Source organism: Lathamus discolor, chromosome 21 (genome assembly GCF_037157495.1).
Source record: "Lathamus discolor isolate bLatDis1 chromosome 21, bLatDis1.hap1, whole genome shotgun sequence".
Classification (NCBI taxonomy): Eukaryota; Metazoa; Chordata; class Aves; order Psittaciformes; family Psittacidae; genus Lathamus; species Lathamus discolor.
In genome coordinates, this window is record NC_088904.1 from 4,430,315 (window position 1) to 4,441,766 (window position 11,452).

General features: G+C 63.2%; 1 protein-coding gene across 2 annotated transcripts; it reads left to right on the forward strand.

Annotated features, from left to right (window-relative positions):
* The first annotated feature begins 982 nt into the window (after nt 1-982).
* On the forward strand, nt 983-7,527 carry TMEM59L (transmembrane protein 59 like). Of its 2 annotated transcripts, none has more exons than XM_065699833.1 (8): nt 983-1,156; nt 2,328-2,433; nt 2,665-2,759; nt 4,893-5,039; nt 5,136-5,235; nt 5,535-5,646; nt 5,746-5,887; nt 6,132-7,527. In XM_065699833.1, the coding sequence occupies exons 1-8, from the start codon at nt 1,007-1,009 to the stop codon at nt 6,291-6,293; spliced, it is 1,014 nt and encodes a 337-aa protein (XP_065555905.1). In that variant the 5' UTR covers nt 983-1,006; the 3' UTR covers nt 6,294-7,527. The 2 variants fall into 2 exon arrangements, with proteins under 2 accessions (XP_065555905.1, XP_065555906.1); XM_065699834.1 differs by having other exon boundaries at nt 5,770-5,887.
* The last annotated feature ends 3,925 nt before the right edge of the window (nt 7,528-11,452 follow it).

The following is an 11,452-nucleotide window of genomic DNA, read 5'->3' on the forward strand; positions in this document are numbered from 1 at the left end:
AGCCACCCCCGAGGGGATCCGGCCACCCGCACCCCTCTGCCCCTGCCCCGGGGTGCGGAGCCCCCCCTCAATCCTGAGCTGGGCCCGGGACACCCCCCCCTTCTCCACGCCGGGGTCCTGCCATGTGTTCCCCATTAGGGCTGGAGGTTAGCGAAGCCCCCAGCCCTCCTCCTCCTCCTCCCCCCGGGCCCGCTTTGGGGTGCTGCCATAAATAAGGCTCATGGGCAGGGCAGCGGTGAGCGGGGCCAAGCCTGCGCCTTTTATGTCTCGTAAACCCTGGGAAATCAAAGCTGTAAATCTGGGGTGTCAGGGAGGGCCCAGCGCCCCGGCTGGGGGGGCCCCGCGGGGCGAGGGTGAGGAGGGTGAGGGTGCGATGCACGAAGGCAACTCGGGGAGGCCCCCAGGGCCATGGAGGGTGGCAAGGCTGGGGGCAACGCTGCCTGGGGACAAGCCCCCTTGTGCCCTCCTGCGGTCCGCTCCCTGGGGGGCCTGCCCTGTGTGCCACCAGTGCCAACGCGACCCTGGTCCCCCCAGACCCCCTGTTCTCCCCAGTCCTTTCCCTCTGTGCTGCCGGTGTCTGTCCTGTTGCTCCCCCCATCTCTCTGCACCCCAGGCCTGCTGTGCCCCTCTGATCCCTGTGTGTCCCCTGCTTCCCTCGGCGTCCTTCACAGCCCCCGGTCCCGCTGCGCCTTCTGGTCCCCGGTTCTCCTGCACCCCGCAGCGCTCGAGCACTCCCCGCTCCACAGCTCCTCCTGCATCCCGGGGTCCCTCAGCATCGCCGGTGCCTGCGCGTCCCCCGGTGCCCCTGCACCCCCATCCTTCCGCCCCTCTCCAGCACCGACCGCCCGTCGCGGCCCAGGTGTCGGTGCCGGTGCCGGTACCGGCGGAGCTGCGCAGGCTGCGGCTGCTCCCCCGCCCCCGGCTCCCCCCGCCGCCCCCTCCCGGCGCACGGCGCGTCACGGCGGGGCCGGTGGCGGCGATGGGTGCGCTCCGCTCCGCGCCCGCCATGGCCGCCCGCAGCCCCCGGGCCCTGCTCGCCCTCGGCCTGGCCCTGGCCGCCGCCGCCGCCGCCACCGACCCGTTCTCGCCCCAGCTGGGAGACACCGCCGGGTGCCGCGGGCAGTGCGGCCGCAGCCTCCCGCGCAGGGCCGCCGCCGTGAGTCACCGGGCACGGGGGTACCGGGGGTGCCGCGAACAGCGGGGGGGAGCTGGGAGCAGCGGGGGGCACCGGGAGCATGGGGGGTACCGGAAGCATCAGCAGCATCGGGAGTACCAGGAGCAGCAGCGGCACCGGGGGCGCCCAGGGGTACCAGGAGCGTCAGGGGCACCAAGAAGGGGGGGACGGACCGGGAGCACCGGGGCACATGGGGGGAGCAGGAGCACCCACCCTGTACCGGCATCGCCACCGTCACACGGCCCCACAGCGGCCACCGCCACGGCAGCACCGTGGAGGCATCACGGGAGCCCCGGTTTTCAGCACAGCTTTGGGGGGGTCCGCGGTGGTTTCACACCCCCCCCCCAGCTTTGGGGTGCACCCCGGGCTCAGCCGTGCGGGGCCTGAGTGCCCTCAGAGGCTGCCCCGGGGTGGGGGCGTCACCCCGCGGGGACAGGCGCGGTGCTGGCAGGGGGTGGGCACGCTCCGGGCAGCGGCAGCGGGGGTCGGGATGGAGCCGAGCGCTCGCTGCTGGGCACGGAGCATCCCAGAAAGGCCCGGATCGGGGCTACCGGGGCCGTGACACGCCGGGGGCCGGGTGGTGGCACCCGCAGCCCCGGGCTGGATCTAGGCCAGTGCCTTGGCAGGAGCGCACCCGGCCCCATTCCCGGGGGGGGCTGAGTTGTTTTCCCCCATCTGGGCTGGAGCTGCCTCTTGTGCCAGCGCCGGCGCTGCCCACGCTCCCACAGCACGGACACCCCAAACGTGCACCCGTGGAGGTGCAGTGACCCCCCCATGTAACCCCCACTGTGTTCCCAGCACCACCTCAATGCAGCTCCCCCCCCCCCTCCCCAAGCCCATGCTGAGGCCCAGCCAGTGCCAAGCACCCCAACTGAGAAGGGGGGACCTGCCACATCCTCAGTGGGGCCGCAGACCTCACAGTGGGTGCAAACCGTGGGGTGAAGGCAGCTCTCCCCCTCACCCCCCCACCCCGGGTGCCATCCCCCCACGTTTGGGGTGCCAGGCCCCGCCGTGGTCCTGCGGGAGGGTGGCACTGCCTTATGCCCCCAAACTGGGTGTGTGGGGGCCGCGGGGGGGGGGGGGGGGGGTCCGGCGCAGCCACGGGGCTGAGCTTGGTGCCAGCTCCACGCTGTCCTCCTCCTCCTCGCTGCAGGATGCTGTTCTCAACGCCTGTTACCGGGGCTGCCGGCTGTTCTCCATCTGTCACTTCGTGGATGCGAGCGCCGAGCTGAACACAACCAGAGCCGAGTGTGAGGCAGGTGAGGAGCCGGTGCCTGTGCGGCCTCCGCGCCCCAACTCCCTCCTTTGGGGTCCCCCACATTCCGCTTCCCACTCTCCTGAGCATCCTGCCCTGCGCTGTGCCCCAGGGCCGCATCCAGGCCCTGCTGCAAACCAAGCCGGGGGCACATTTACACCCAGAGTGTGAACTGGGACGGGCTGGGGAGTGCTGGGGTGCTGGGCTCATCCTGATCCCCCCTCCTGCCTTGCAGCATGCACTGAGGCCTACAGCAGCGCAGAGGAGCAGTTTGGCTGTGTGACCGGGTGCCGCAAGCAGCTGCCCGAGGTGGAGAGCAGGAAGGAGAAGGTGAGGGCAGGGGAGATGGGGACCTCCCATTCACCCCCTTAACCCACCCATCCTGTCCCTGGTGCCACCAAGCCCTGTCCTTGCATCTGGCTTCTTCCCGAAAGGGTCTGAAGGCAGGAGGTGGCAGGGGCTGGATGTAAGAGTCCACATATGCAGCCCAACCATCGTCCAGCCATCCATTATCCATCCATTCATCCATCATCCATCTACCCATCCATCCATCATCCATCCATCCACCCAACCATCCATCCATCCTCCATCCATCTATCCATTCATCCATCTATTATCCATCCATCCATCCATCCATCATCCATCCATCCTCCATCCATCCATCCATCCATTATCCATCCATCCATTCATCCATCCATTCATCCATCCATTCATCCATCCATCCTCCCATCCACCCATCATCCATCCATCCACTCATCCATCCATCATCCATCATCCATCATCCATCCATCCATTCATCCATCCATCCATCCATCATCCATCTATCCACCCAACCATCCATTCATCCATCCACCCAACCATCCATCCATCATCCATGCATCCATCCATCCATGCATTCATCTATCCATCCATCCATCCATCATCCATGCATCCATCCATCCATGCATCCATCCATCCTCCCATCCACCATCCATCCATTCATCCATCATCTATCCATCCATCCATCCATCCATCCATCCATCCATTATCCATCATCCATCCATCCATCCATCCATCCATCTGCCCATCCACCCATCCATCATCCATCATCCATCCATCCATCCATCCATCCATCCATTATCCATCATCCATCCATCCATCCATCCATCCATCTGCCCATCCACCCATCCATCATCCATCCACCCATCCGTCCATCATCTATCCACCCATCCATCCATCCATCCACCCACACATCCATCATCCATCCATCCATCTGTCCATCATCCATCTATCCATCATCCATCCATCCATCCGTCCATCCATCTGCCCATCCACCCATCCATCATCCATCCACCTATCCGTCCATCATCCATCCATCCATCCATCATCCATCTATCCATTATCCATCCATCCATCCACCCATCCATCATCCATCCGTCCATCCATCCTCCATCCATCCATCCATCCATCCATCCATCCATCCATCCATCCATCCATCCATCCATCCTCCATCCATCCATTCATCCATCATCCATCCATCATTCATCATCCACCCATCCATCCGTCCATTATCCATCCACCCATCCATCCATCCACCATCCACCCATCCAAACATCTGAATTCCCAGGGGCAGAGGTTCTGACCGGTGACTGTGGCAGATCCCCAGTTTCGCTGTTACCCTTCGCAGCCGTTGGCAACACTTTTCCCTCCTACATTTCATCGATTCGGCTTTTGCCCTATTGATGGAATCAGTCCCTGGCCCAGGGAGGAGGCTTCGGCTTTGTGCCCGTGCAGATGAAGATCAATTTGTGCTGGAGAAAGCTGCAGCTCCTTTGAGAAACCCCTTTGCAGCCTGGTTTTGAGACCTTCCCAGTGTCTGACCCCATTTCCCAGCCCCTCCGAGGTTGGGATGAGCACTGAGGGGCCGCCAGCTGACGGAGAGGCCTGGGCCACCCCTTCACCCACCCCGAAGCATTTTTCCTCCGGGTTCCCATCCAAGCAGCAAAGCAGATTTAAGCATAATAATTAGATACAGAATCTGACCTATTTATTTCCTGTTTGCTGCCTTGACCGTGCAAGGGGCTGTCGGAAAATGTTCGGAGCCAGTGGCAGGGAGCAGCCAAGCGGATTCCAGCGGGGATGCTTTAAAAATAACAAACTGCCGCGACGGCCAAGAATCCAGGGCACCGAGAGGCTGCCAGGAGAGGAACGCCCGCGGCCGCTCCGCTGCTCCTGCCTCTTGTTTAAAGAGCTGGTGCATGCACAGGGCTGGGGGTGGCCGTGGGGACCACAGCCCCGGGGCCGGTGCCCCTCCTGGGGTTGGAGCGCACGTCCTGCACATCCCACATCGCCTGTGCTGAGCCCCAGCTCTAAGCAGCCAGGCCACATCATTGGGGCGGGTGTTGGCACTGTGGTGGGTGATGGTTGGCACCGTGGTGGGTGATGAGGGGATGGTGGGGACTCGATGCCCCTGCTCCTCTGCAGAGCCTGGAGCTGAAGGTGCCGGCGTTCTCCATGTTCGATTTGGTCTCCACCTTCTGCAACGACATCGTCAGCTCTGCCCAGAGCTTCATCTCCTCCACTTGGACCTTCTACCTGCAGGCAGACGATGGCAAAGTCGTGGTGTTCCAGGTGGGGGTGTCCCCGTGTTCCCTCTCTGATGGCTGTGAGAGGGGTGGGGACCCCCGTGCTCATGGCTTTCTCCCTCTTTCCCTGCTCTCCCACCAGTCCCAGCCTGAGATGGAATATCCAGTCCTTGCGGTGCCGGAGATCCAGCCAGCGCAGCCAGGACCAGGAGCTGTTCCCCATGTCCCTCAGCCCCACACAGGTTTGGGGGGGATTTCGAAGCTGGTTTGGGGGTCAGGATCTTCCAATCCCTTCTGTCTCTCATCCCATTTCTCCAGAGCTGAACAAATCACCCCCTTCCCAGGTCTGGTTACATTCCCATGCCCATGCAGTGGGGTGAGCCTGGACGTGGGACCCGCTCCAAGAAGCTGCTAGGATCCTCTGTGGGCAGAGGGTTCCCGGGGGGAGAGGGGACCACTGGCACCCCTGCATCACACCATGGGGAGCAGGGCAGGGTGCCCACGGTGGCTGCCGGGCTCAGCATCGCCTCTGCCCCGCCAGGCCCCCGGGTGAAGGGGGAGAAGCCCCCAGTGAAGGAGCCAAGGGGCAAAGCCAAGGGGCAGCACCCGGAGCAGCCGGCGCCGGAGCACGACTTCCTGGGCTGCATGTCCAAGTAAGTGCTGCGGGGCTGTGCGGGGCTGTGCTGCGACAGGGCCCCCCCCCGCCCCAATTCCCACCCTGAGCCCTGCCATAAACTGGTCTCTTCTCTTTGGCGGGGGGTGGTGGGGTGCTACAGGCGCTCGGGCCTTCCTCGCTGGATCCTGGCTGCCTGCCTCTTCCTCTCCATCATGGTGATGCTGTGGCTGAGCTGTGCCAGTCTGGTGACTGCCCCCGAGCAGCATGTCAAGACACAGGTATATGGGGCGAGGGGTGCTCAGCACAGCTGGGGGGACCCTATGGGGGTCCCCAACACCCCAGGTCTCCCATCATGGCTGGGTGAGCCTTGTGGGGCTGAGATGCGGCCATACAGAGTGTGTGGTCCCCAGCCATCGTGCCGGGCTCACTGGCACGTCCATGCTGTGTGGCACTTCTCCAACCAGCCCCATGGTGTCTCGGGGCTGCTCCGGGGCTGCACAATCCCCTCTTCCTCTCTTCCAGCCTCTGAGCATCAATGGGGACAAGGAGTACCTGGAGGACCTGGATGGCCCCAGCGCCTTCCCCCTGCCGCCTGTCATCGCCGTCGCCCTCTGCCCCGAACACGGTGGTGAGGACGCGGGGCCGCTGCCCCTCAAAGTCGACCTGGACAAGACCATCGTGTAGCGCTCCCACCCCTTCCCATCCCCTCTGTCATCATCCCCATGGCATCATCCCAGGTCCTGCTCCGCTGCCCCATGTCCCAGCTCCTGGAGGAGCATCTCTGGCTCTGGCACGGGGAGAACCTGGCTCGGTCCCACTCTCGTCCCCAGGGATGGCCGCTGGGAGCCAGGCGGTGGCTTTGCCTGCTCCATAGACGTGCTGTTTGCTGGGATCCTGGTTTCCAGCACTCGGGAGCCAAGAGCGGAGCTGCCAGAGCGGGGAGGCCGGGGGAGCCCGTTCTCGTGGCGGGGAGGTCCGACCCCTCCCGACCGGAGCCCCCCGGGCCCCGCGGCCCCCGGGCACGGGTCCAGCGCTGGGCAGGAGGGAGCCGGCTGCGGTGGGGGATGGAGAGCGTCTGCAGTGCTCTGGGCTTTGGCTCCGCACATCCCCGGCCTCCCACCTTGGGCTGAGCCTCCAAGGCGCCGTCTCCGAGCCCTGGGAGCTCCCTTCCGCCGGCCGGAGCCGATTGCCTCGGGGAGCCGAAACGTGGCGAATGGATTTGGCGTTGGCAGCCGGCGAGGGGAGCGGATCCCACTGCCTCCGTGCCCACGCGAGGACCCAGCCGGCCCCTTCCTGGCGCTGCGGAGGGGCCCTGCGGTGCCTCCTTCCCCTCCCTGCTCCGTGATGTCTTCGGGGCGCCGGGTCCCAGGGCCCATGGGTTGATGGTGGGACCGAGCAGGGGACCAGGCGGCGCTTCCCTGCCTCGCGCTGCTCGGGCAGGAGGTGGGAGCCGCTGGGATGCCTCTGCCTGGGCTCCCCATCCCTGCTTGGTGCAGAGCTGTAGCTGATGGCAGGACCTAGCAGCAGCCGGCCTCCAGGAACCCAGGCTCACAGCCCTGGAAGCAAAGGCCCATCCCTAGGGTCTCCCAGCCAAGTGTGAGCCAGGGCATCTCCCCACCATTCTCCATCACTTGACTTTGTGCGTCTCTTCACAGCTTGATCTGCACTGGCATGTGGTCCACTGGCCCCTGGCGCCCTGTGCCCGGCGGTGGCGGTCCCTGACATCCCCACATCACCTAACACATCTGTACAGATTAACTTATTGTGCCCCCCTCCCTGGGTTTTTAGGCTCTTCCCATGTGCTGGCTGCTCCCCGTGGTCTCGGGGGGCTGTGGTGTGGTGTGGCAGGGGGCTCTTGTACCCATCCCACCACTGCTGTGCTGCTCCGTGTCACTTATGCCCGTGCGACATATCTGGGTTTGGGGAGCGGGGCTGGGGGGTGAGGGGGGTCTCGTGTCTGTTTTGGGGTACACTTCTCGTTGTCACTTGGCTCAGTGTAAAGCTCATGGATTCTGCGGTGTTGTACGGGCCACGGCGGCTCTCCCCATCCCTGGGGTGCAACCACTTGGGGCCGTGGGCTTCCCAAAGGCAAACCCAGCCTCAGGCTGGGCAGCGTGGGCAGAGGGGGAATAAAAGGTTTGTACCAGACCTGGATGAGTTGGTGGCTTCACTGGTGCCCATCACCAGCAGGTTCGAGCCCTTGTGTGCGTCTGTTCCCAGCTTATGTCCCAAAGCTGAGCCAAGATGAAACCTCCGGCAAACTGGAGAGAAATCTCCTGCTTGGGCTGTTTTGCACGGACACGGAATTATGGACATGGAGCGATGGACATGGAGCGATGGACATGGAACGATGGGCATGGAACAATGGACACTGAGTGATGGACATGGAGCAACGATGTGGAGCAATGGACATGGAACAATGGACAGGGAGCAATGGATATGGAGCAACGGATGTGGTGCGATGAACATGGAATGATGGATATGGAGCGATGGCCATGGAGTGATGGCCATGGAGTGATGGCCATGGAGTGATGGACATGGAGCAATGGACGTGGAGCGATGGACATGGAGTGATGGACATGGAGTGATGGACATGAAGTGATGCTCCTCTGTGCTGCAGGGCTGGCAGGTCCCCTGCATCAAGAGAGCCAGCCTCAGGTGTATAAGGGGATGCTGTGCTCCGTGGGGAGCTGGTGTGGGGTGGGTGTGCTTGGTGAACACGGACCTCCGCTGCGAGGAGGAGGAGGAGGAGGATGCTGACCACAGTGGGGATGATGCTCTCAGGCACGCACAGAGAGAAGGGCTGGGGGACGAGGGCTTTTCCTTTTCCCATTGACATCACCCACCAGAGACATCCCAGCGCCCGTTCCCAGGAGGAAAACCACAGCCGGGGCCGTGCACACGTGGAGTTCGTGTGAGCCTGGCGAGGGCCGGGGCACGCTCCCCCGCGCTCCCACCTTTCCCCCGCACGTGGAGCGGGTTTGTCCTGGCGCGGCTCCCGCGTCCATGCCGCAGTGGAGCTCTCCCCATGCCAAGCACGACACAAAAGCTCACGCAAGGGCCTCCAGGCTCGTTTTTAGCACTTCAGTAGCTCAGCAGGGTCCCGTCCTCGAGCCAGCAGCAGCACGGGGGCCCCGAGGAGCTGGGGCTGGGAGCTGGCCTCGGCTGCTTGTTTAAGCTGGGATGCGGAGCCGGGAATGAGGAGGTGCTGCCCGACCCCCGCGGGGCTGCGGATGGATGCTGGGGTGCTTGTTACGAGTCACAGCCAAAGAAAGAGCTCCAAAGAGCTGCCAGAGCACGGCCCCTTCTATCCCTGCATCGGAATTTAGGCAATGCCGAGGGGATGCTGAGCTCTGTGTCTGGGATCAGCTCCCACAACGGAGGGGACAGGGAAGGGGTTTGCAGTTCGCTGCCTGCCCTGCCCATGTGGAGGATGCTCCGGTGCTGGAGGCAGCGTGTGCCATGGCCACGCTGCAGGGATGCTGGGGTGTGGGGGTTGCACAGGGTCCTCAGAGGTTGCAGGGTGCCTCAGGCTGCCAGGGGTGCCTCAGGGTGCCAGGGTGGGCAGAGGGGGGTCGGGGGCTGACAGGACAAGAGGGAAGGGCTGAGAGATGGGAGCCTAGTGCTGAGCAGCCTTTGGGGTAGGGACAAACTGGTGATGCAGGGGCAAGAGTCCCCGGGCCACAGCCAAGCCCGGGTGCCCCGGATGGCGTGTCAGGAGGTGTCTTTCTCCAGCACCTTCCACACGTAGCACAAGGTATGGGTGCTGAGCCCCATCGTGGGCTGGGTGAGGGTGCTGACAGCCCCAGACACCCTGCAGTGATGGAGCAGTGGTTGAGTGCAAGCAGGAGCAGACAGGGGTGAGACCCCCCCACAGGGCTCGCTCTGCATCCCCAGCCAGGGGCTGGTGGAAAACACAGGATGGGTGCAGACAGCTGGAGACCCGGCTCCGAGCACGTCCCCTCCTGGGGTGGGATCCATGGACGAGCTCCTCGCCTTTAAGCTGGAGTCAGATTCCTCGCTGCTGGCTCGGGGTGCAGGAACCATGCCTGGGAGCAGGTGAGGAGGGACCCCACTCTAACGAGAAGGAGACGCATGAAATCAGCTGGTTCCACTCCCCGCAGCAGGCAGCCGGGGTTTCCATCCAACGCCTTCTTCCTTCTCGCTCCCCCTTTCTCTCGCAGGAGAAGCAGGATTCATGGTGTGTGGCCTCATCAGTCATGGGCGAGCCAGCCCACGGCAGAATCGCACCCTCCAGCCCATGGCAACCATGAGCCCCCAGTGGGTCACATCCTTGCAGTGAGCACCCTTGTGCCCAGCCACAGCAACCACAGCTGGTTGGGGTTGGCAGCCCCCCCGGCCGCTCTCTCTGTGGCTGCTTTGGGCTGTTCTCACCTCCAGAACATGCCCCTTCCTTTCTACCCCCCAGCAAGTCTCCGCTGCTGGGCTCTGTCCTGGCTCCACCGTCCAGAGGAGCTGGGCCATGCAGTGAATACATTCCCACATGGATTTCCCTCTCCTCTTGCCATCTGCTCCCAGTGGTGTTGTTCACCCTATTTCTCATCACCTCACCCGTGCTGAGGAGGACTTGAGGAGCACTCACAGCTCCTTGTCACTGCTGGGTGTCCAGAGCCCTGTGCTGTGTCCCAGTGGGATGTCTCTGCTTGGAAAAAGCATGGGCCATGGGTGCTGCACAAGGCAGAAAGCCCAGGACTGGGGCAGCAGGGTGGGGAAGGGCTCTGAGAAGTCCCTGCCTTGCACATACGCATGTGCCAAACCCCAACTTCATGGCTTGTGACTGATTCTCCCAGTTCAGAGTGGACGCGGTGTTGGTTCATTTGGGTCTGCACCTATTGCTCCCCTTCCTGCTCACATCCCAGGGAGATGCTGCTGGACACAAAGCAGCCAGCGGGAGGTTCCTTATTCTTGCTTCATGTTGGAGGAATGAGGGTCTTTCATGAGAAAGCACAATCAGGGTGAAACAGCAGCTCTGGGCCGTGCCAGAGCAGAGCTTTTGAAGATGATGGAGAAAGAGCCAGGGCTCCTCTCTCAGCTGGGGAAGGATGTTTTCGAGCTGCTCCAGCTGCCTCTCGCTGCCCCTGGCCAGGATCCTGCTTGCACATGGCTGCAATCCGGCGCTGTCCTGACCGACACAGAGCTGTAAACTCAGCTTTAATTCCAGTGGTTGTCAGTCTCCATGCAGGGATGGAGTGAGGGTGAGGATGCAGGTGAGGATGGAGGAGAGGATGCAGGGGTTCAAAGAGAGCTCTGGCAGTGCCGCTGCCTTGCAGCATCTTCCTGACCCTGCGCATGGGAGCTGAGCCCTTGCCCTTATCAGTGTTCCTTCAAACCTTCCCTGGCACCACCCTGGAGCGGGCAGCAAGGCTCTCATGGCCTTCAAAGATGGAAACCTTGTGGAGCTGCCAAAACCAGGCAGCCAGGCTGGCAAGGGAGCCCCGAACTGCAGGCACCTGGGACAAACACACCCATGGGTGTCCTCTCCCCATCCTCCTGCCTATGACCCACCCCAAAGACTCGGAGCCATGGGTGATTCAACAGCAACAAACCCAAACGAAAAACAATCTCCTCGTGCTAATGGGATTGGTTCTGTCCCTACCACGCACATTCCAGCCCGGCTCGAGGGACCGCTCGGGGGGAAGAGGGGGAATAATGAAGCCAAATTATTCTGCGTCTCCAAATGTCAGAGTTCAGCGCGGTGCCGCTGGCGGGGCCTGGCGCAGCTGCTGTGCCGTGGCCATGCCGTGTGGAAGCCAAGCACCCTCTCGGCAGCCGGCGCGGACGCCTGCGCGCATCCAGCCCGCCGCCAAGTGACATGCATTTTC

Excerpts from the sequence above, each read along its gene's own strand:
- TMEM59L (XM_065699833.1), top strand. The coding sequence starts at position 1,007 with ATGGCCGCCCGCAGCCCCCGGGCCCTGCTCGCCCTCGGCCTGGCCCTG. Across the intron at positions 2,760-4,892 it reads TGGAGAGCAGGAAGGAGAAG|AGCCTGGAGCTGAAGGTGCC; the intron begins GTGAGGGCAGGG and ends GCTCCTCTGCAG. Across the intron at positions 5,040-5,135 it reads GCAAAGTCGTGGTGTTCCAG|TCCCAGCCTGAGATGGAATA; the intron begins GTGGGGGTGTCC and ends CTCTCCCACCAG.